The sequence below is a fragment of the Diceros bicornis genome, chromosome 7 (assembly GCF_020826845.1).
Source record: "Diceros bicornis minor isolate mBicDic1 chromosome 7, mDicBic1.mat.cur, whole genome shotgun sequence".
Classification (NCBI taxonomy): Eukaryota; Metazoa; Chordata; class Mammalia; order Perissodactyla; family Rhinocerotidae; genus Diceros; species Diceros bicornis.
The window spans coordinates 55,731,812-55,755,963 of NC_080746.1; the positions used below are offsets into that span (position 1 = coordinate 55,731,812).

The following is a 24,152-nucleotide window of genomic DNA, read 5'->3' on the forward strand; positions in this document are numbered from 1 at the left end:
CTGCTCTTCCAGTGGGAGCGCCTCTGGTTCCTGCTCCTCACCATCACCTTCGGCCTCACGCTCACCTGGCTCTACTTCTGGTGGGAAGCTCACAATGACTACGACGAATTCAACTGGTGAGTGGGTGTGGGGTGGGCAGGGGGACAGGGGCCTGGGCCCTGAGAATCCGGTGGCTGGGACTGGGGGGCTTGGGTTTGAGCCTCTCCCAGGCTGGCCCTCAGAGCTCTGCCACCAGCTCTGTGTGGCCTTGGGGCCAGGTCCCCTGGGAAGCACAAAGGCTTAGCAGGAGCCGAGACCAGCTGGGGAGGACATGGAGCTCCTTCCTGGCCCTGCTTTCATGGGAAAGAGGAGTGTAGGACGGGGATGGGGCACAGCGCAGAGCAGGGGCCTCCGGCCCCCTTCATAGACAAGAATTCCAAGGCCAGAGAGACCAAGGCCTCAGCAGAGGTGGTGGCCCCGGACCCCAGGCCTTGTAACCCCCTGAGCAGGGCCTTGGGTGGCAGGGCTGGAAGGTGGTTTGGTTCTGGGACAGCTCAGGTTCTTTGTGAGCACCAGCCTCAGGTCTGGGGCCGGTACCTGGATACAGGAGGGCACCTGTTTCTTCCTCGCTCGTGCCTCCACTGCCTGCCTTTGTCAAGTGGTGAAAGGCCATGGGAGGAGGGGAAGGACCCTGGATTCTAGTGGGAACTCCTCCATTGACAGGTGTGGAAACTGAGGCCCAAGGTCACTCAGCCATTTGGGGTCAGAGCTGGGGCTTGGAAGCCAGACCTCCTCACTCCGCATCCAGTGCTGTCAGAAGTTCAGCTCAGTGTGACTGTGAACAAGTCTCTGGTCCTCTCTGAGCCTCAGTGTCCTCTTCTGTGAAAAGGGGACCTCATCAGGTCTTTCTGAGAATGAAATGAGCTGATGGACTTGAGAGGGCTCAAAGCTCCACCTACATCTGAGGGCTGCTTCCTGGGAGGCCGAATCTCCAGCTGGAAGGTGGCCATGGTGTTAGAATTTGGGGTTTCTGGGACTGTGGGCTTCTGATGGGCCATGGTTCTGAGAGTCTGTGATGATCCTAAGATTCTATTCATGGAATGAGCATCCACTCCCTCTGCAGGGCACCAGGCTGTGCCTCTGTTATTAATAACCCCATAAAGGATGTGCTACTGCCCCCCGCAGCCTGGCGAGATGAGCCGGAGCCCCAGCTGAGTCCCAGAGGTGGCCTCTGGCCTTTATTAAATACCATAAATCAATTATTCATCCTTGCAGGTGTCCAAGGCACAGGGACTCTTGTGGGTAAATGGGGACAGTCCCTGCTGGTCCTCAACTGCAGACTGGACAGTTCTGCTGAACTGGAGGTCTGCTGCCTGGAAGATCATCGGGTCCACCCCCTCACGTACAGATGGGGAAAGTAAGGCCCAGAGAGGGGCAGGACTCACCCATGGCCACATAACCAGTTAGGGCCAAAAACACGTGTCAAAGACAGTCAGAGGAAACTGAGGCTCAGAGAGGTTAAGTAGCCTTCCAAAGTCACACAGCGAGAGGCAGACAGATCTAGGACGGAGACTTGAGCCTGACTGACTGTATCATGTTGTCCATGGAGCTACCCCACTCTGCCCAGAGGGTGAGCTCCCTGTCACTGGGTGGCTCAAGTGGAGGATGGGTGCCTGCCCCATTGGGGAGGCTGCAGAAGGCAGGCCTGCCTGGGACTCAGGGATGGCCTGCAGACCTGCAGCACCCTCAGCCTGTCACCCCAGGTTCTGGGAGTCAGTGCTGGGGTTCAGGAGACCCTGGCCCAGCCCTCCTGGTCTCGAGTCTCTGGGATGGTTCCTGCAGTAAGAGGATGTGAGCGAGACCAGGTGGTCAGGGCTGGGCGAGGAGAGCAGGGAGGGGCCGTCTGGGCTGTTGCTGTGGAGGACTCCCTGTCAAACGTGAGAGACAGTGGAACCAGAACATCTGTCAGTTAGAGGAGCAGGGCCGCCCCTCTTTGGGCCTCAGTTTCCCCAGCCATACAGTAAGAAGAGTGCACTCAGTGATCTTCCAGGCAGTAGCTTTCTACCGGAATCTGAGGGGAGGGGCCAGGGAAGGGCACAGGGGCAGGCAGAAGCCCTCGATGTCCTCCTGGTGTCCCCTCAAAGCCTCCTGCCAAGGGCCAAGATGGCAGCAGGCCTGAAATTGCCTGGCGCCGGCTAGATTCTCTGACCACCGTGAGCAAGTTGCTGACTTCTCTGAGCCGCAGTTTCCCCGGTAGTACAGGGAGGATGTGGGTGGTTCAGTCTTTCTGGAGGCAACTAAGCAGTACTCATCAGGAGCATTAAAAGGCCCTCTCTATAATTCTATTTGTAGGAGTTCATCCTAAAGAAATAATTACTAATACAGAAAGATACACACACAGTTTTCATTTTCGTGTTACTTTGTAATAGTGAATAATTGAACTATTAATTGCCGTTAGTAGCAGGTTGGCTACATATGGTACATTAATTCCGTAGAAGACCATGTAGCTGTTGAAAAATCACATTTCCTCAGGATTTATACTGACATCAGTAAATGCTCTTGTTAATAAGGAGAGAATTGGTTGAGCCCCTACGTGGCTCGCTCACTTCCTCCTCAGGAAACCCCATGCAGGGCGTTAGTTATTCCCACATCCTCACCGGAGGGAACTAAGGCTCAGAGAAGGCAGCTGTTACATTGTGTCAATTCGGAAACCCCATATTTTCACAATTCAACATTGACATTGAGATGACTATCACAACTGGTGGCATCTTAGAATCAGCGAAGCCTGTCACCTCCGCAGGGTCCTACAAGCCAGTGAGAGGCGGAGTGGGGATTTGAATCTGCATGTACCTCCCTCCAGAGCCCAAACCCGGACCGCTGTGCACCACGCAGTGGGTCCCAGCTTTGCTGTTTATACAAATATATAAGCATAGAGGAGGGAACCCACTGGAAGAAAATTCAGCAAATTCTTGGTAATGGTTCCTTGTGGGCAGTAGAATTACGAAGAATTGTTAGTTTCTTCTTTATGCTTCGTGGCATGCCCAGGTGTCCACCGTGAACCCTCGGCAGGCCTGACTGATGATCAGGGAAACAGTGACGTCATTGCTGAGTAGGCAGGGCCTGGCCACTGAGCCTGGCCGCGTGAGAGCCGGCCAGCCTGAGAGAGCCTCCTGGTTCCCTGGTGGAGGCCTGACCCCTGTCCCTTCTCCCCCTGGCAGGTACCTCTACAACCGCATGGGCTACTGGAGTGACTGGTCCGTGCCCATTCTCATGACCACAGCCGCCGCCTTCACTTACATTGCGGGCCTCCTGGTACGTGGGGCTGTCAGGGGGCAGGTGGCCCTGCTCCCAGGGGAAGGGAGCCTTGGCCTGTGCTGGGCTGATGGGGGGGCCTACCCTTGTCTAAAGAGGGCAGCGGGCTTTTCCCTGGGCCTCTTGGGCTGCTGCAGCTCTGAGGCCTGGTTCCTTCAAGGTGGGAGGTCATCTTGCTCTTGCCCCATCCTGGAATGTTTCTCCCTGACCTGGTGAGAGCATCCCATTCTTAGGGCCCACAGCAGACTCTCTCTTCCAGAAACTTCTGCTTTGGTTCCTGCTCCCAATTCTCTACTCCCTCAGACTCCGGTCAATCCTCGTGCTGGACTGGGGGCTCCTTGGGGACAAGGCTCAAGTCTGCTTCAGAATCCTGGGGCCTGGAACTCTGGCCACATTGATTGGGCAGTCCAAGTGCAGCAGGGCCCAGGGACCTCTTAAGGGAGAAATCCTAGAGGAAGAGGAGCCTGGAGGCCTGGAATAATCTGGGAGGAGGCCAGGCCTGGCTGGGCTGGGCTGGGCTGGGCATTCCCATTGCCTGTGGGGAGGATTTGCTGACTGCTCTGAGCCAGGCCCTGCGCAGCAATGGGAGAAGGGGGCCTGGGGAAGTGGAGGAAGCAGGAAGCCTTCAGGTCACACCTGGTGCCTGAACGCCCCACTTCTGTCCCCTCTTCAGGTCCTGGCACTATGTCACATCGCTGTGGGGCAGCAGATGAACCTGCACTGGCTGCACAAGGTAAGGGCTGCCTCCACGGGGCCGGGAGAGGGGAGGGGAGGCTGGAGGCCACAGCAGCAGAGGAGGAGCTGGACACATCACCCCTCAGTGGACCATGATTATTATTGTTCTAGTAGCCAACACAGGGTCCTCCCCATGTGACCAGCACTGTCCTCACTGTCTGGCCTGTATTAACTCACTTAACCCTCACCGCAGCTCTGGGATGTAAATGCTGTTATCATCCCATTTTGCAGTTGGGGGAACTGAGGTACAAAGAAGTTAAGTAACATGCCCAAGGTCCCCCACTTAAGTGGAGGATCCAGGATCCTGGCTCTGCAGCCGCGTGATTAACGGACCCAGGTCACAGCTCCGCCCTCTGGCTGGCTCTGCCTCTGTCTCACCTTCTCCTGTGCATTCTTCAGTGAGCTCATTTTAAAACTCTGATCCAGTGTTGTAATTCCTCAACTTAAAACCCTTTCCACCACTCCCATTGCTCCTAGGATGATCCAAACTGCCCAACCTGGCATTAAGGCCCTTAGATGGCTCCTAATGCTGTTGTAGGACGGTTACCCTCAGCTTCTGCCGCGTGAGACATCTCAGGCCCTCCCAGCATATCAGGCTCTTCTCTACTTAACCCTCCACTCTCGCCCTCCCTTTCTCTCTCTTTTGGACCCTTCCTTGGTTCTCCTCCCCGACCTGCACAGGCTGCTGGGGCTCCCCTGCCGCAGTCCTGAGCGTCTGTGTTGTCCACCTCTGTCTAGCTCCCTGACCCCAGCCATCCCCGGCCTGGGAGCTCCTTGCAGGCCAGAATCAGCTGGGCCCAGAGCAGGGAGGCATCTTCCATTCCCAGCCTCAGCTCTCTCGTCGCCGTTCATTGCGTGCATGGTACTGAATGTATGTGGCTGATGCCTGCTCTTCTTGAGGCCCCAGTGGGCTCAGAAGGGGCACAGAGCTGACCAAGAGAGACCCCCTCCCTCCCGGGAGCACCTGGGCCTTGGAGGGAGGGCTGGGCCATCTCTCCTTGCCCAGAGCCTCGCTCAGTGGGAGGCTGTCACACCATTTAGGAAGGGGTAGAAATGTCCAGAAGTAACCATGAGCCCATGAGATGGGTCGAGTGACTGAGGAGAGGGGCTCACTTCCAGCCAGGAGGACATGGGCCGGGAACCAGAAGAAGGACGTGGGAGCTCCATTTGGGCTGTGTGGAGTGGGAGGTGCCATGGGCATCTAGGGGCCCTCCATGATCTGGAGCTGGGCAGTCGGAGCCGGGTGACTGCAGTCCTGGAGCAGGGAAGAGCAGCCAGCAGCCTCTGGTCCCCTCCCACCTTCCTCCTGCTTGTCTCTATCCTGAGGTCTCCTCTGGGCTTCTGAAGTCCCCTCTGTGAGGCACTTTCTTCTCCCGGCTGCAAAGCTGACACTTGAAAGAACTACACCAGCTGGCACCCCGGGTGGGGTTGGCTCACACTGTGGTCACCCCCTCTGGGTGAGGCCTGGCTCTCAGCAGGCCAGGTCACATCTACTTGATCCTGGTGGAGGGGCCCCGGGGGCACTGAGGCAGCCAGGGTGGCAGATCAGTGCAGGGAGTCTTCTCCTGGGGGCAGGAGGATCAGATCCCTTTATCCGTGCCGAGGCCAGCTCCCGGGGTGCCAGCCCTACCTTTCTTGCCCCTCTGCACCACGACCCCCACCCATGCAATCTCAGCACGAGGAAGGGCCTTCCAGGCAGAGTGAGCTCAGCCGGACCTGCTGCGCCTGGAGGGAGGGAGTTCCCAGGGGCTCAGAGTATTCAAGTAGAGGCTGGAAATCCTATTCTGTTTCCAAGATTCTATCGTTGATTCTAAGATTCTAAGGAATCCATATTCTTTTTCTTTGTTTTAACCAATTTTTGATCATCTAATACATTGACATGGTTCAAAATTAAAAAGGTCCAAAAAGTACACAGTGTAAATCTCCCTACTGTGTTCCCAGAGATATTCTAAGTACATACAAATAGACGTATACATTTCCTTTTTCTTTAAACACAAGTAGTAGCCTGCTCTCCCCTCTCTTCTGCACCTTAGCAAAATCCTTGGAGCTCCTTCTCCTTCAGTGCATTAAGAGCATTCCCATCGGTGTCCGTCCCTTGCTCCTGTCCCCTGGTCTAATCCCAAGTTCCCGAGGTCCCTAGCCAGTCCCCTGTTGACGGGCCTGATCGACATCCCGGTTGCTTTCAGTTGATTGCCAGGACGATGTGGCAGTGACCTGGGTGGGGAGCTGCCATGTAAAGAGTGCGCACTTCTGTAATTGTGAGAATTCTTGCCAAATTGCCTCCTTGCCAGGTTCCACCAATTCATGCTCCTCCGCCGTGTGTGACTGTGCCTACGAAAACCCCCTTGCCCATGAAGCGTGTGCACATTTCTTGACTTTTGCCCATGGGTGAAAATGGTACTTCGATGGAGTTTTCATTTGCATTGCGCTTATGATGAGTTAGATTTGGCAACTTTCACCTGCTTGAGTTGTTTGCATCTCCTTTTCTGTAAACTATCTCCTCACATCTTTTGCCCTTTTTGCTCTGGGATTTGCTTTTTGCTTATTAATTTCCGAGAGCTCTGTATAAATTCCGAAAATTAGCCTTTGGCTGATGAACTGCAAATAATTCCTCCTAGCTTGTCATCTATCTTTTGACTTGCTTGTTGTATTTCTGCTGTAGGAATTTTTTTATTCTTAAGAATCTGTCATCTCTTTTATGGCTCCTGGGTTTTCTGTCAGACCCTGAAGAAAGTCTTCCCACTCCACGATTATACAGAAGTTCTCTGTGGTATCATTTGGTAATTATACGTTTCTTCTTTTTTTCAACATTTAAATTTTTTATCTTGTTGGCAGTTATTTTGGGGTACAGGGTGCTTGTACTTTGTTCTTTTCAGATGGCTCCCCAATGTCCCTGACTCTCTTGAGTTATCCATCCTTCCCCCTCTAATTCGAGATGCCACCTCTATCATATACTAAACTTTTAAAAATGTATTTAGATCTGTTTCTGAGCTTTTTATTTACCTTCATTTATCTCTCTGGTCTTATACTAGTATCATACTGCTTTAAATACCACAGTTTTATATTATGTTTCTATCATGATCTTTATTTTGAGAGACCCTGGTTCCTCTGAGTCCCAGGAGGGGCGGGCAGAGGACAGAGGCGCCCAGGATGGCTGGGGGAGGGAGCCGTTTGGGGCAGGCTGGGTGCAGTGAGGGGATCTAGGTGCCCACTTGGGGACCTTCCCCCTCAGCCCCCAGTCCTCCCACAGCTCCTATTTCCCAGAAACTCCTCCTCACTGAGCCTCCAGCAGAAGTCCAGGGGCCTAGGAGGTGAGGAAGAAGGTCGAAGGGGGCTTGGGGGCTTTACAGGAAACAGGAGGCCCTTTCCCTGAGATGCCCCCCTTCCTGCCCCTCCCACCACCCCAGAATCAGCTCAGATGCCATGGCTGTGAGGGGCTTTGATCACAGCCCCCACCTCCCCAGGCTGTCCCCGTCCTAGCACCGATCATTCCACGCTGCTCCTGTCTGTGTCCTCGCCCGACTGCCCTGCCATGGTGGCAGCAGCCCCCCGCCCAGGCCCCATCGGCGCCTCTGCTTGCATCTCTCCACGTTCTCTTCATCAACACTCCCGGTGAATTCAGACTTCCCTCCAAACAACCGGCCCAGGCTCCACAGTTCTTCTCAGTGTCTAGCCTCTGTCCCTCCAGCTGCAGTCTAGGAAGGCACATTCTTGGAGAGCCTCCTGCATGTCAGGCTCTGTGCTCGTCATAACAGCCATGACCATCATTTATTGGGCACTTACTCTACATATGTCAGGCACTTTCCACACAGTGTGTCATTTACTCCTTGTAATAATCCTATTCATTTGTATTATGCCAACTTTTAAAAATTATACCACTAACTTTTTTTGTTGTTGTTGTTGAGCAAGATCAGCCCTGAGCTAACATCTGATGCCAATCCCCCTCTTTTTGCTGAGGAAGATTGGCCCTGGGCTAACATCCGTGCCCATCTTCTTCTACTTTATATGTGGGACGCCTGCTACAGCATGGCTTGATAAGCGGTGCGTAGGTCCGCATCTGGGATCCGAACCTGCGAACCCCGGGCCGTGGAAGGGGAGTGCGCACACTTAACCACTGTGCCACCGGGCTGGCGCCAATACCGCTAACATTTAGTAAGCACTTACTATTTTGGTGCCTGTGCTCAGCACTTCCTTGCATTTTCTCATTTCTCTTCCCAAGCTCCTTCCAGGTGGGCACTCACTCTCCCCATTCACAGCCCAGGGAACAGGCTCTGAGAGGTTAGCCTCCCCCATTAGTCAGAGTCCCCAAGGGATGTGACTCAAGTGCGGCCCTGAACCCTGCACCAACCATCTGCCATGTGGACCACAGAACCCGGGTTCCAGCCGCCCCCAGAGGCCGCCCTGTTCACCTCTGCAAGGCTGGGCTCCACCTCCTCTCGGGCCCCGCACCCAAGCGAGGCTCCCTGAATGAACGATGTCCCCTGTCCCTCCCACTGTCATCACAAACCACAGTCCCACCACACAGGAAACCAAAGACTGCTTTCTCAGAGAGGACCCACTCTTCTGGGTGGGATTTAACCCTCTGAGTCAGGTTTAAGGAATGGGGGTCCCATTGTTGGGAGTCTGTGCTGTTACTGTGGCTTAAGGACACAGTGTGGGGGGGGAATCCCACAGACATTGAATGTTTTAATAATGCTGCTGAGCCTAATGGTTGCCACTGGAAAACTCAGAGAGAATAAATTTCTAATTGCATTAGGATGATGGGGAATCAGTTTTATTGCCAGTATTTACACTAGCGGTTAAATATTGTAATAAGATGCTCTGGGAAACTGCCCTTCCGAGACACTTGCTGGGCCCGGGGCCTGCCTGGAGGGGGCCGCAGCGGGCAGGGAGCCTGCGTGTTGAGGGGGGATTCTCAGGGATGGTCAGGATACTCCTTGGGCTCCAGCATCACTGCAGTGTGATGTCCCAGAAAGAGCACGACCTCTGAGACAGGCAGAATGGGGTTGGTTCTGGAACCATCCCCTCAGAGCTGCGTGGCAGGCAGACCCTGTGCTCTCTGAGCCCCACTGCCTCTGTGAAAAATGAACATGGTAACACCTCACCTGGGACGAGACGAGACAGGAGTAAACACGAGGAAGATGGGAAGTGCCTCCCCCAGACCCGGCACACTCCGGCCCTCCGTGTCCCTGCATTCCTCCCCTTCCCGTGTCCCCAGGCCGGCACATCACAGTCTGTAAAGGCCCCGACCCATCTCAGCCTTATTACTGCTTCTTATTGGAACATTCGTTTCCAGGCTGATGGGCTGGGATGACAGACCTCCCAAGGAAAACTTAATCCCAAGCCAGAATGAACCTTCCCTGTCTGGCAGGGAACCAGATAGATGGGCCGCTGTCTCTGCCCTCACCATCTAGAAACTCAATTTAGAGCTGGTTCGGTTGCTGGAGGTTTCTCAGAATGCGGCTGCAGAGCTCTAGGAAAGGCAGTGCAGGAGGAGAAGGAGGGCGAGAGCCCTGCTGGCAGGAGATCAGCTTGAGGCGGCGGTGGGAAGGCAGTGGGAGCAGGCTGTGGCGTCCTGGATGGCCCATTATGGAGCGTGGGGGCTGTGAACAAAGGCTTTGGGGTAGAGGGGGGACCTGGGCTTCAGGAGGTGGGCTCAGTAATGCGGGGAAGGTGGGCAGGGTGAGAGCCAGGACTCAAGGCGGGCGATGGGGGCTGAGTAGCCCGAAACCAGACTTCACTTCATTTCAGGGAGCATCTTGTGTTGCATGAGGTGTTTCAGATCCCATCTGTCCGCAGAGATCTCTGTCCTGTGAAGGTTCCCTCTCGTCCTCCATCAGAGCTGTGTTCCTTGCTTTCTCTTGCTGAGAGGGCAGCCCCCATAAACACATACAAAGCTGGAAGCTCAGAGGCTGGAGCAGAGAGCATGCCTTGGGACAGGGCGGCTGGGGCAGAGCCTGCCTCACTGCTCTCTCCAGCCTAATGTGCAGCTGTGAGCCCAGCCAAGGGTGCGAGGAGGGACTGGGTATCAGGCTCCTGCAGGGGACCCAGCTCCTCATCCTCCTGCCCCTGAGACCTGGGCCCACCTCTCAGTGGGGCCTCGGTTTCCTCATCTGTTGTGCTGGATGAAAGGTTGCTGGGGCTGCTGGGTGAGGGCATGGATGACCTGCTGGGCCCAGGGGAGGCTCCCATTTGTGGAGTGTCTTCCCTTCTCACACCCTCAGTGAAGCTGAGCGCTGGGGCTGCCTCTCCACCTTACCCCAGCTCCCTCACCTTGTCTCCTCTCCATCTTCCCTTCTATTTCTCTTTCTGTCCCTCCTTTGCTGGGTCTGCCTGCCTCCTCTTGCCTCTGTCTCTCATGTCCTCTCTGTCTGGCTTTCTTTCAGCCCATGCCTGTCTCATTCCTGCTCCCCTCTCCCCTGCCGGCCTCTCTTGCTCTGTCCGTTTCTCCACTGTCTGTCTCTCAGTCTCTCCCTCTCTCAGACACACTGGGGACCCTCGGACTGTCCAGGCTCTGACCCTGCTCTGACCCTCTGTCTGGTGGCTCTGCCCCTTCCAGATAGGACTGGTGGTCATCCTGGTGTCCACGGTGGTGGCCATGTCAGCCGTGGCCCAGCTGTGGGAGGACGAGTGGGAGGTGCTGCTCATCTCCCTGCAGGTGAGTGGGGTCAGGGGGCAGGGCGGCTGCTGCCCCAGGACCCTCAAAACAGGCAGCACCTTTTTGTCGCTCCTGTTTCTCCAGACCCAGGCCCAGAGGTGGCAGGGAGGGGTCCAGGTCACATAGCAAGTCAGACACGGGGAGGAGGCTACAACCCAGTTTGGATCCAGTTTCCCCTGTTGAAGAATGCAGACAGAGTTGCCTGCCCCGTGGCTAGAGATAGGCCGTCAGGATGTTGGTGACTGGAGGGTCTGGGCGCGGCTGGGAGCCAATAGTTCTTCCTGCTGCTTCCCACACACCAGGGCACAGCGCCGTTCCTGCACGTGGGGGCCCTGGCTGCCGTCACCGCGCTCTCCTGGGTCGTGGCAGGACAGTTCGCCCGCGCAGAGCGGTCCTGTAAGTACAGCTGGGCAGGACCTGCCCCCCCGTGCCCTCCAAGTACCAAGGCCAGCTGTCCTGTCCTCACCCGGACTTTACCTGGGTGACCTGGGGATAGGGTGGGGCCCTCACTCTCAGTGTGGGGGGTTCTGGTCCAGAGTGGCCCACAGGTTCCACAGAGGGTTGCAGCCTCGGTCGGCCTTGCTTGTTTCCTCCTCCGTATCTCTGTGTCTGTGTCTGAGTTAGAGGCCGGGTTCACCTTCCCAGCAAGAATGGGGGCTGCCCTTGGTGCGGGGTCCCTCAGAGCATCTGCATCCTAACAGGTGGAGGGAAGAGGGGTCCAGCATCCCCCCCCCAACCTGCCCAGGGCTCATGATTGGGCCTGGTGGGAGCCCAATGGCCCACCAGGCAGCACTCACACCCCGTGTCTCCAGCCTCCCAGATGGCCATTCTCTGTACCTTCTTCGCCGTGGTGTTTGCCCTCTACCTGGTCCCTCTCTCCATCTCCTCTCCCTGCATCATGGAGAAAAAGGACCTGGGCCCCAAGCCTGCCCTCATCGGCCACCGCGGGGCCCCCATGGTAAGTGCCATCTGAGGGTCCTAACAGACCAGGGTGGGGGCAGAGCTGCCATTCTGGAGGGAGATGGGCAAAGACCCCAGGGGGAAGACCTTGTTGGGAAATGGATGTAATACGTGTAATGTAATAATAGCAACGATTTTTACCCCTTTTGAGGGGTATATGGGAAGGATTAGTGAAAAGGCTGGAAAGCTTAGATGGGATCAAATCCTGAAGATCCCTGAAGGCATCTTGCTAAAAAGATTGGACGTTTACCCCGAGAGCCCTGGAAAGACGCAGAAGGGCTTTAGGCCGGCCAGATACCGCTGGGTTATGCGGTAGGAAGGCCCAGGAGAGAGGGACGCCGGGTGTGGGGTGGAGACATGGCCCATGGCTCTGATGAGGCACCAGGAGAACCTGCCAGGCTTTGGGGGCGGGAAAGCGAGTGCAGCTCAGAGCCCACTGCTGAGGGGCAGTCAGGTGAACTGGGCTGAACTGGAGAGAGAGGAAGGAGTCAAAGTCAGCGCCCTGCTACTCCACTGACGTACCGTGACCCAGCAGTGGACCCTCCCTCGAGAGGGGCCCCCAGAGCCAGGCTTCCTCAGACCCTGGCCACTGTGGGAGCCCGGCCTCATTCCCCCCTTCTCTGTGCCTGGTTTCCTCGTCTTGTACACTGGGATAGTGCGAGTCCTGCGCCGAGGGCTGAGAAGCAGGAGTTAGCCTTGTGGCCAGCCCAGCTGTGAGCCTGGCACACAGAGGAAGAGGTGGACGGTCCTGTCACCTTGGGCAGGCCCTCCCCCTTCTCTGGACAAAGGTTTCTTCACCCACCAACGCCTTGACCCTTGGTTCTCTGCAGAGGCAGTACCACTCCCCTCCCCCAGGGGGCGTTAGGGGACTTGGTGAGAGCTTTTTCTCTGTGCTCACAATGACTGGGAGTTCCACGGTGTCATTGAATTTCAGGGTAGTCAAGGGAGCCTCACAAAGTCACTGTTTTAAAAGGAGTTGAGTCTGATGGGGCTGCGAATCACCCTGAAGGTCCTTCCCCTCTGCGTATGGTGGGCCTTATTGTACCCTCTTGCCATATAAGGCTCAGAGGCCTGTGTCCCTGAGCTGGCCCCAGTGCCCTCCCACCACAACCCGTGCTGGTCCCGGCACCTCCTAGAGGCAACCAGCTAGACAGGCCATGGCTTTGGAGTCAGGGACAGGATTTGGGGTCTAGTTTCACCACATGCTGCCTGTGTGTCTCGGGGGCTTGCTGGTCCCCTCAGCCTCACGCTGCTGGCTTTTGTGATGATAAATGAGAAGCACAGCCTTCCCACAGGTGGGGCCCCAGATGATAGCTCCTCTTCCCTCCATGACCCAGATTACCCACCCCACCTGCTCTGGAGGCCAGGAGACAAGAGGGTGTGCTGACCTGACGCCGGGGAAGAGGGGGCAAGGGGAAGGGGCAAGGCCCCAGCGTGGATTGTTTTTTTAGTAGAAAAAAATTTTTTTTTTTTAAAGATTTTATTTATTTATTTTTCCCCCAAAGCCCCAGTAGATAGTTGTCTGTCATAGCTGCACATCCTTCTAGTTGCTGTATGTGGGACGCCTCCTCAGTATGGCCAGAGAAGCGGTGCGTCGGTGCGCACCCGGGATCCGAACCCCGGGCCGCCGGCAGCGGAGCGCGCACACTTAACCACTAAGCCACGGGGCCGGCCCTAGTAGAGAATTTTTAATTCCTAATTATTATCTAATATAGAATCCATGTTCAGTTTTCCTTTATCATCTCAAAAATATCTTTTTACAGTTGAGTTGTTTAAAATCAGGATCCACATGGGGTCCACATAGTGCCAGGTTTCCACGCCTCTTTCTCCAGGAGGCCAGCACCTAACCTAGGGAGACCTGATGTGAAAGAGACTCTGCCCCTTCCAGACACTTCCTCTGCCCCCCAAGGTCTCCACAGCCCCTGCTCCGCCCACTGTGTCTATCCACAGTCTACCTTCTGCAGCCCCAGCCACCCGGGAGGGAGCACTGGTACCTCTTGGGTGGTCACTCATGGGAGGCCTGGCCGCAGGACATTAGAGTGAGGTGGCGGGAACTCCACCTCTGGGTGGGGCTTCACACAGCCCACTGGACTGGGGGACAGTAGGTTCCCCAAGGCTGCTGTGCCCCAGGGAAAGGGGAAGAAAGGAGCTCACCTTATAGAGACCGCTGGTGTCTGGTAGCTCACCACTGAGCTTGATAGCATTGGCCCTTATAGCTAAAGAAACCGAGGTTCCCGAAGGTGAGGCGATGGCCCGGGGTGGTGACTGGGAAGTGGAGTTGCTCCTTCTCAGTCAGCTCCAAAGCCCTTGCCATGGCTGGCTCCTCCGGGCCAGGCTGCCTCCCAGAGGAAGGAAATATGTTACACGTTGGGAAACAGCATGGCCAGAGGGAGAGAAGATGGGCATGAGTGTGACTTGCCAGGGATGAGCTCAGCCCTGGGGAGCCTTTCCACCCCATCCCTTCTGCCCTGCGCCTGGTCCTAGCCCAGTCCTTGGTATGGTGCTGACCCCCAGTGGCAGCAACGGGTATGACAGGGTCCTCAGACCAGACACAACTAGGGAGGGAGACTTAGAACCCTGACTCTCCCAACTGGAAGGACCCTCAGAGAACAGTGAATATATGCCCCGAAGTGGCAAATGGGGAAACTGAGGTCCATAGGAGAAAGAGATGCACATGAGGTCACAAAGCTATTTAATGGCAGAGTCAAGGCTAGAATTAGGGTCTTCTGATGTATGTGTTATAGGGTTAACAGTTGTCATTTGTTAAGCACTTACTGTATATCAGGCAACATGCTAGGGGTTTTCAGTCTGTGTTAACAGTCCAGGGGATGGTCTGTAAAGATGAGGTATCTGGTCACCCCACTGAAACTCTGCCATGCTATCTACCCTCTCCTCTCCCTCTGGGGTCTCCACCTGGACTCAGGGTGCAACCAGGAGGAAACCTGGCATTCGGCCCTAGCCTAAGACTGCCATCAGGCAGAGGGCTGTAAAAAAGCACTCCCACCCCAGTGTCTAGCTCAGTGCCTGGAATACAACGGTGATAATATAATGACCATGGCTACTACTTATTAAGTGCTAGCTATATGTCAGGCATTTGTATACATCAACTCTAACTACCCCTGCCCTCCCCTCCCCTCAAAAAACCCCGTGAGGCAGCATGATTTAACAGATGAGGAAACAGTTTCAGAGCAGCTGTGTGGGTGCCCAAGGTCACACAGCTACTGCGTGGAAGGGTCCACCCAGCCTCCCGACGTGGAAGATTTTCTGCTGGCTGGGGAGGGGCCCAGCAGCTAAATCTCTGCCTTCCCCTCACCACCCTCTTCCTCCCCAGCTGGCCCCAGAGCACACGCTGATGTCCTTCCGGAAGGCCCTTGAGCAGAAGCTGTATGGACTCCAGGCTGACGTCACCATCAGGTAGGGGGTGGGGTTGAGAGGATGGCACCTCCTCCTGTCCCCGCTGCATCCACATCCAGGTCTCTGCTGGAGGAACCTCCCATCCCAGAGCCTTGGAGACGGGAGAGGGGAGGCCGGGATATCCACTGCAGGGCAGGCACCCTGTTCGTGCAAATAAATCTTGTGCCAAACTCCAGGATATAACATAGAGAAAAGAGCAGATGCTCTTGGGTCAAGCAGTGGTGGAAGGTGGGGATCTGGAGTCCTGCCACAGATGCACTTGAGGGAAACACTAGATCTATATGGCTTAGCAAGATGGAGCTCAAATACTCTAAGAAATAAGCAAATCACAGAGCGATACATTCACTTGATGTCAATTATGTTTTAAAAGACCACATAAAAGTAATTTATACGTTTTCTATATGTAGATATATAAGTATGTATTAGTATAAAGGGCAAGAAGAACCCACACCAATCTCATAACAGATTATCTCTGAGAAGGCGAGAGAGCAGGGCTGCCAGATATAGTTGTGCAGGTTGTGTACTGAACAAGTACACCACATATATGAGGAGACTGTTCCCAGTATAGACATCACAGGATTGTGTATTTATCAAAACTTTCTAGCAGATGGTGGTAAAATGCCTTGAGGAAGGGAGGCACAGATGTCTTTTACTGTTTCACACCATATGAGCTATTGGCAGCCCCAGTGGGGTAGACCAGGATGGTGGTGGGGTGGAATTTGTCAAAGGGGCCTGCATTTGCACTGTTCTCATTACGGCATCACATGGACTGGGTTCTAGGTCAGGTTTCACCACTTACTGGCTTGTGGGCCTTGAGCTAGGTACTTCCCTCTCCCAGCCTCAGTTTCCCCATTATCAAATGAGGTAGCACCTACATTCCAAGGTTGCTAAGAGAACAGGCCCAGCCCTCCTTCCTCAGCAGTCCCCACGCCCATCTGACCCTCAGAGAGAGAGTCAGAGAGAGTTGCTTAGCAGCCCACTGTCCTCCCTGTGCAGATGGGGAGCCGCAGGCCCAGAGAGGGGCAGAGCCTGCCTGGGTCCCACGGTGGGTTGGTGTAAGTAGGTGGGGAGGGATTGTGTGTCTGGGGGGTGATCATTGGTGGGCAGGTGAGGGACTGGGTTGGCAGTGACTCGGCGGCTCCCTGCTCCCGCAGCCTGGACGGCGTGCCCTTCCTCATGCATGACGCCACCCTGCGGCGCACCACCAACGTGGAGGAGGAGTTCCCGGAGCTCGCCCGCAGGCCCGCCGCCATGCTCAACTGGACTGTCCTACAGAGGCTCAATGCCGGCCAGTGGTTCCTGAAGGTCTGGCTGCACCTGTCCCCGTCCTAGGCACAGAAAGCACAGGCGGGGACCCTACGGAGTGAGGGGGCGGGGGCGGCTCTCAGCTCAGGTGACCCCCACTCCGGAGCTTCCCTGACTCACAGCCAGGCTGGTAAGCGGCCTCCTTGGGCTCCTGCCACTGCAGCCCGGATATCATAGTTGTAACTGCTTCTTCTGGTTCTGTCCCCCCCAACAGAAAAAGTGGATGGTGATGATAATAGTTAATAGTTAAAATTGTTAACTCTGTAAAACTCTAGGGGGAGGTTGGTTCTCTGGTCTGAAACGCTGCTACAGGAGAAGTGTGCTGGGTCTGGGAGACGGTCCCCGCAAGCGATTCTTTTGGTAAGCAGGGTGGGAAAGAGAGGTTAGGATCTCCTAGAGGCCTCGCGGGGCCACAGCCGTCAATTTGCCTGGCATGCACACACCAGCAAGCACTGGCAGCACAGGGGTCTCCACGCTCAGTTGCCAGGAAGGCACGCGGGTGCCCCAAAGGGCTGGTGACGCAGCCATGCGTGTCCCTGTCTCTTCCAGACGGACCCCTTCTGGACTGCCAGCTCCCTGTCGCCCTCCGACCACAGGGAGGCCCAGAACCAGTCCATCTGCAGCCTAGCAGAGCTCCTGGAGCTGGCCAAGGGCAATGCCACGCTGTTGCTCAACCTGCGCGACCCGCCGCGGGAGCACCCCTACCGCGGCAGCTTCCTCAATGTCACGCTGGAGGCCCTGCTGCGCTCGGGCTTCCCCCAGCACCACGTGAGACCCTGCGGCCCGGCCCCGCCCCCAGGAAGCCCAGCTCCGCCCAGCCCCTTGGAGGAGCCCCGCCTTCCCCAGCCCCTTGGAGGAGCCCCGCCTTCCCCAGCCCCTTGGAGGAGCCCCGCCCCCAGGAAGCCCCGCCCTTCCCAGGCCCTTGAAGGAGCCCTGCCCCGCCCCCAGGGAGCCCCGGCCGGAGTCCTGCTCCAGTGTAAACTCACCGTGTCCCCTCTCCAGACCTCAGCTTCCACATTTGTAAAATGGGGCTAGGATGCGTTGTCCACAGCCTTGTGGTGTAATATTTGGGGATCAGAGGAATCCGACACCAGCTTGTGACAGCACACTAGACGTTGGTAGCCACGTGCAGAGCAATTGTTTGGGTTATCAGTCTCGTTGTGACAAGATCCTAGAGGGGAAACTTCCAGAGTTGCTGCCAGAGCAATTCGCAGCCTTGCTGGGCCCCTGATGATGATTATTACGTGGGAGCCTTCACTGTGTGCCAGTCCCCAGGGGCTCTGTGGGGGGTAGACACCCTAACCCCATTTTACAGGAGAGCAATCTGAGCCAGCGCCCCCTGCCTGCAGGTCATGTGGCTGCCTAACAGGCAGAGGCCCTTGGTGCGGAAGGTGGCTCCTGGCTTCCAGCAGACGTCCGGCTCCAAGGAGGCGGCTGCCAGCCTGCGGAGAGGCCACATCCAGCGGCTGAACCTGCGCTACACGCAGGTGTCCCGCCAGGAGCTCAGGTGCCCCTCCCAGCCCGCCCCAGGCTCACCCAGAGGAGGGGGAGACAGTCTCCCCCATTCCTGTTACCCTCACACATCTGGGCACATCTGGGCTGGATGCACAGGGGCTCCTGGTTCAAAGAGGAGAGGTTGTGAGCATTGGGCAGACCTGGGTTTGTACCTGAGCTGAGCCCTCTGGGAGTAGAGATTCCTTCCTCTGGGGACCGTTGTGAGGATGGCATGAGGTTGTGAAGGGGACATGCTTTACAGGTTCCCCACGCTGGGCTTGGAACTTACAGGCTCCCCACGCTGCCCCACAGGGACTATGCATCCTGGAACCTGAGCGTGAACCTCTACACGGTCAACGCACCGTGGCTCTTCTCCCTGCTGTGGTGCGCGGGGGTCCCGTCCGTCACCTCCGACAACTCCCACACCCTGTCCCAGGTGCCTTCCCCCCTCTGGATCATGGTGAGTTAGGGGGTTGTGGGGGGGGGGGCACAGGGCACCTGGAGGGGCAGAGTGCTGCCTGTGGCCTGCCCCAGCCGTGCCACAAGCTCTCAGGGTGGGGGGAGCACAGGGTGGGGGGACAGGCTTGAGGCATAAGGAGGATTTCCATGGCCTCTGGGGTCTGCACTAAGGTGCTGGTTGGTGGGAGGAACCTGGGCCTGACCCACAGAGAGAGAAGCATCACTTAAGGGCCCTTGAGAAATAAACAACTACTTGGGATTTTTGGTTTGGGGATTGTTTATTTTGTGTCATTTTAAAGGAAGGAAAATCTGTGGAAATAGAGGGTAACAGGACAAGAATAGGGAACATGCAAATCTGCTCAGAGAATACAGGAATACAACCATTTTTCACCTGGTTGACTGAGCACTTGCAGACAGGCCCGAGTCCCAGTCCCAGCTCTGCCACTGGGGCTTGGGGAGTCCCTCACCTCCCTCCTGTGCTCCCACTGCCACCTCCCTGAGGACGTGAAAGGCAGATGGAGGGTCTCGTCACGGCTAAGACAGGGCCAGGGTCAGCGAGTCGGATTGAGGTTACGGATGGTTATGTCCATCCACCTGCCCATTGTCCTTGAAAACCTCCGAGGGCTCAGCTCGGAGTGAGAGGAAATAACTGACTGTGGCAGCAGTAGCCATGAGCGCACTTGAATTTTCAGGCCACAGGAGTTGGCCACCAGTAAGAAGTGCCCCCCATCCTCCCCCTGACCCAGCCCCTCCTCCACAGTTGACCTGAGAGCCAGGAGGGTCGAGGCCGGGCTGCACTGGAGGCTGTGCCCTCCCTGGTCCTCCTGTGGTCCCTGGAGGGGAAGCCCCCATGCTCCACACCCTGCAGTGACACATGGACTCTTACACCCATAGGGGTGCCACACACCTCTACACACACACCTGTGCACCTGTTGGTCATGCCACAACCTTGCATTCATCCATTTGTCTCTCGTTATTCGGCCCTTGCTTTGAGGCCCCTTAAACACACAAACCCTCCAGGCTTAATACTCACCACCTCTACCTTGAACACTGCACAGATCTCTTTATCCTGTACACACACACACACACTCTCCAGACCCCAGGCCCACAGTGCCCAGAGCCCACTCCTACAAAATATCATCTCAAGCCCCCAAGCCCCTCCAGGTTCTACCCTGCCCCTCCCCAATGGTGACATGGGGTCCTCCTGCCCCTGGACCCTCAGTCTGGAGCCCCACTGTGGACCAGCTGTGACTGGAAGCTGGCCGCGGGCCATCTGTCCACAGCCCCCGGACGAGTACTGTCTCATGTGGGTCACCGCCGACCTGATCTCCTTCATCCTCGTCGTTGGCATTTTCGTGCTCCAGAAGTAAGTAGGCTCTGGCCACCTTCCGTGGTCTTCCCTGCCCTGCGACAGACTCAGCCCCTACCCCAGCCAGGGGAACCTTCTGAGTCCTCAGCTAGGAGAAGGCCTGGCCAGGTGGCCCTGTTCAGGGGAGAAGGAGGACTCCCAGTGGCCCTCAGCCCATCCCCCTCAGCCAGAGCTGGGTGGCTTCTGGAATGCACACCCAGCCCGGATCCCAGAGCCAAGCTCTGCCGAGATTTGCTGTGTGGACTTTGGCGAGTTTCGGCACCTCTCCGGCTTGCCTCCTCACCCCTTTACCCAGGGCATGGGTTCCCACAGCACTCGGCACTCGGCCGTGCCCTGCTGGAGACCGCCCCACCCCTCAGACGACAGCTGGGACGGTGGTTGTAGTGGGGAGGTGGGGTTGGTCCAGGGGAGGGTGTAGGGCCCTGCCGGGCGGTGTTTTATTCCTGACTGACATTCTCTCTCTGTCCCATCCTGCTCTGATCCGGCGCATGTCCCTCCTCTCCCCCCTCCCCTCTCTCTGCTGCACTCTGGCATCTCACAGCTATCACTTGATCAGGTAATTCTGGTGTGGGCTTCCGCCTCCTGTTCCTCTTTCTCCCCGCTCCTTGCCACTCCCTTCTCCGGTTCCCTCTGAAAACCTTCCTCACACCAAGCCCAGTGCCCAGGTCAGGCTTCCCCACCGGCCACCCTCCCAGACACCCACCCTCGCCGGAAGCCTGCTCCCTCCCCTTCTCTCCCCCAGTCCTCCCTTCTCTCTTCCCATCTTGCCGTGTGTGTCCCTCCGCTCTCTTGGTTCTGTCTGCTGTTTCTGCAGACGGGGAACCAGCTTTTCCTTGCAGGTTGCTCACCTGGCATCTCCCTCTGGCACTCGCAGGGCACCACTGCCCAGCACACGCCCCACCGAGCTCTGTCTCTCCTCTCCCATCTGTTACTTGCTCCTCTCCGGGTCTGCCTCTCCCATTGCTCACTCTCTCTGTCTCTGTGGCTCCCTCATCTCTATCTCTTTTTCACTTCCTGTCTCTGACTCCTGCCCCGACCCTCTCCCCCCATGCGCACAGCCTCCCCGCTTCCCCCTGGGGAGGACCCTACAGTGGTTGAGTCTCCTGTCCTAGATGTGCTGCCTGCAGAGACCCTGCCTGACACTTTCCTTCTGGGTTTAATATTCATTTCCAAGATGAGACCTAGGTCTTTGGGATCCAGGTCCCCCTCGGTCAAGTGCGTTAGGCGCTTCTGGGTCAGGCGGCTTCACCGTCCAGCTTCTAGGAGGAGAAACTGCTCCCCGGCTGTGGGACTGAGCCCAGCGAAGGCACATCTACCCAGTGCTTCCTCCATTCTCTCGGGCGGCAGACATCCACGTGTGCTGGCTGGTGCCGGGGTGGGGCCTGCCGCAAGGAGTCAGGCCTTCGTGCATGGAGCCCCCAGTGTGCTGGGGAGGCTGGCCCGTGATGGTCCAGGGGCTGGGATGGACATGCTGGGCCTGCTTGACATATAGCCAGGGCGGTGTCATTGTCTTCCTGGGGGTCAGGAGAGGCCTGAGGGAGGAGGGGACCCTGGGGGGAAAAGATCATTTCCCCGTGGGCCTCATTCTTCCATTCATTCACTCAACAAATACTTAGGGGCACCCGCCACGCAGCAGGCACTGCAGTTGGTGCCAGGGACACAGTGATAAGTAAGAGACCCAGTTGCTGCCCTCAAGGACGTGTGGGGCGGCCAGCCCAGCCAGAGCACAGGCTGCCTTCCCCTCTGCCTCATGCTTTCCCCCTGTCTGTCTGCTCCGTTCACCCACCCGTCTGCCTGTCCATCTGTCTGTCCACTTCTGCTGTGCTGACCCCATGTGGAAATAATTGATTTCTCGTGGAGTCTGGGCTCCCTCCACCCAGCCCAGCAGGGCTCAGTGCCCTGGGGCGTTGGGTCCTTGTTTCCGAGCTGAGCCCGCTTCTCTTGGTGGGAGTTGGGGTGGGGGCCAGTGAATCCTTCTGTCTGGGTCGCAGGAAGAGTCGAAATTCAGAGGCCAGGGATTTGGGGCTAGTTTGGAGGAACTGCAGCAGCAAAGCAGTGCCCTGGGCTGGGCGCAGGAACCCGAGACCTCCTGGCCCTGCCTGGCCCCTGCACATCCTGTGCAGCCAGCCTCTCAGCCCACCTTGCTCCTGCCTCAGCCATCAGAGGGATTAATGCCCCAGCCTGTCCCTCCCCATCAGGGAATGTACACCTCACTCTTCCAGGATGTTGGAACAGAGCAGCAGGCCCCGCCCCAAGTCTCTCTAACCCCCCTGCCCTGTGAACCTGTGAAGACAAGCCCCTCCGCCCCCCGCTGTCTCCCTCACCTCCCTGCTTTCCTTCCCTTCCTCTCTGGGGTTTCCCCACTGGCTTCGCTCAGCCTGGTCCTGATGGCGGAGCTGTAGGAGACATCAGCGGGGACTCCTCGAGATTGGTGTGTACCCCAGGGCGGGTCATCAGCTAAGCGCCCCCTCCCCAGGTTTGTCCCATCTAAAGAGAGCCAGGTATATAACTGGGGGCACCTGAGACAGAACTAACCAACCTCCACCCAACTTCCTGGACAAGGGGAGCAGATCTGGGGTTCCGGAGGTAAGAGGGAGGCAGGTGTGCCCTGGCTGAGTCAGCAAACTCTGAGTCAAGCCCCAGCTCTGCCCTTCTCTGGGCCTCAGTTTCCCCATCGGTACAGTCAGACAAGAGTCCTGCTGGTCCCTCAGGCCAAAACCAGAGAAGCTCTGGACTGAGCAGGACCCCTGCTCCAGGGAAGGGTGGAGAAGGACCTGATGCCCGCGGGGCCATCTCTGCAGGTGGCGCCTGGGTGGCATACAGAGCTACAACCCTGAGCAGATCATGCTGAGCGCTGCGGTGCGCCGGACCAGCCGAGACGTCAGCATCATGAAGGAGAAGCTCATCTTCTCAGGTGTGCAGCCCCGCAGACAGGCTGAGACGGGCCCTGAGCTTGGTCCTCTGTACCCCACACATGCACACAGGTGTGTGCACACACATTCACACGCAGCACATACAGGCAGGGACTCGGCATGGACACACATATACCCAGCCAGCTTCACGCCCACACGCAAATGGAGGCCCCCGTACACATACAGAAACACATACCCGCCCACGTGCAGTCATGAACTCCAGGTCCTTGGCTCAGTGTCAGCCCCATGGGTGGTGGGCAGGGGTGATGGGTCACGGCTGGGGAGGAGTCTGCTTTGAAGGCCCATCCCCCTTTGCCTGGTTCATAGAGACCCCACAAATATTGATTTCACCCCTGCTTGTTGCCCACCCCTGCTGACATTCCCAGTCTGATGGAGAGGCAGCTGGATAAACAAACGCATGGGAAATTGGGTGTCACTCGATCTCTAACAGATGGGATGCTGAGCCAGAGTGGGGTGCACAGGAGGAGAAGGTGGTCAGAGCTCCCTGGGGCAGTGAGGAAGGTTTGAGGGCCCACTTTGCAAGGAGGTGACGTAGCTGAAACGGGAAGGATGGGCCTGGATGATGGGTTTGAGGTGAGGGCTGGGCGAGCAGAGGGAAGGAAGGGCATTCCAGGCAGAACAGCTTGTGTTCAGAGGAAGTGAGGCAGCACTGCTTGCCGGGGCACCAGGAACTAAGTCTGACTCCATGTGGCTTGAGGGGAGAGGCCTCTGGCTGGCTCACCCCAAGATGGCACTGGGGAGGCATGCGGGCCTCGAGTTTGCGATCAGGAGCTCGGGCTTCATTCTGAAAGCAGAGGAGAGTCGTGGGCAGATTTGTGTTTGTTACCATAGGGCTGTAACAAAGTACCACAGACTGAGGGGCTTAGACAACAGAAATTTATTGTCTCACAGTGCTGGAGGCTAGAAGTCCAAGATCGAGGTGTTGGCGGGGTCGGTTCGTTCTGAGGGCCATGAGGGAAGGATCTGGTCGAGGCCTCTCTCCCTGGCTTGTAGACGGTCACCTTCGTGTTTACACAGCATTCTCTCAGAATGCATCTGTGTCCAAATTTCCCCTCTTTATAAGGACACTAGCCATATTGGATGAGGGCCCACCTGAATGACCTCATCTTAACCAGTTACATCTGCAACGACCTTATTTTCAAATAAGGTCACATTATGAGGTACTGGGGGTTAGGACTTCCAACATACGAATTTTGGGGGACACAATTCAACCTATAACAAGTGTGGAGGGTGGATCAGAGGCAAGGAAACCAATAATTCAGGCAAGAGACCTGGGCATGGGAACAGACGGGAGAGATCTGAGAGAGAGATAGGACCTGGATTCAAATCCCAGCTCTGTCCTCAATTAGCTGTGTGAACTGGGCACATGATCCAACCTCCCTCAGCATCACACTCCACCTGTTAAATGGGCTAGCTCTCCCTCATGGGGTACTGGTGAGGGTTAGCATCACGCCCGGCCAAGGGGTGCTTGGTCAACACTGCTTGAATGAATGGGAGCCAGTGGGGGTGACTGTGGGTTTGGGGCTGACTCCAA

At 56.7% G+C, this 24,152-nt stretch overlaps 1 protein-coding gene across 5 annotated transcripts in view; it reads left to right on the forward strand.

Moving 5' to 3' along the window:
- Positions 1 to 24,152, forward strand: part of GDPD5 (glycerophosphodiester phosphodiesterase domain containing 5) — an 85,830-nt gene that overhangs the window by 58,732 nt on the left and 2,946 nt on the right. For 4 of the 5 annotated variants that reach the window (XM_058545588.1, XM_058545587.1, XM_058545591.1 and 1 more), the window contains 13 exons: positions 13 to 116; positions 3,198 to 3,291; positions 3,965 to 4,024; positions 10,586 to 10,684; positions 10,987 to 11,080; positions 11,497 to 11,642; positions 14,976 to 15,058; positions 16,213 to 16,363; positions 16,913 to 17,131; positions 17,713 to 17,870; positions 18,170 to 18,317; positions 19,600 to 19,682; positions 22,487 to 22,599. In XM_058545588.1, coding sequence (XP_058401571.1) covers positions 13 to 116; positions 3,198 to 3,291; positions 3,965 to 4,024; positions 10,586 to 10,684; positions 10,987 to 11,080; positions 11,497 to 11,642; positions 14,976 to 15,058; positions 16,213 to 16,363; positions 16,913 to 17,131; positions 17,713 to 17,870; positions 18,170 to 18,317; positions 19,600 to 19,682; positions 22,487 to 22,599 — 1,552 coding nt within the window. Of the gene's footprint in view, positions 1 to 12; positions 117 to 3,197; positions 3,292 to 3,964; positions 4,025 to 10,585; positions 10,685 to 10,986; positions 11,081 to 11,496; positions 11,643 to 12,307; positions 12,518 to 14,975; positions 15,059 to 16,212; positions 16,364 to 16,912; positions 17,132 to 17,712; positions 17,871 to 18,169; positions 18,318 to 19,599; positions 19,683 to 22,486; positions 22,600 to 24,152 lie in introns of those variants that run through there. The other variant, XM_058545592.1, reaches the window with a different exon arrangement.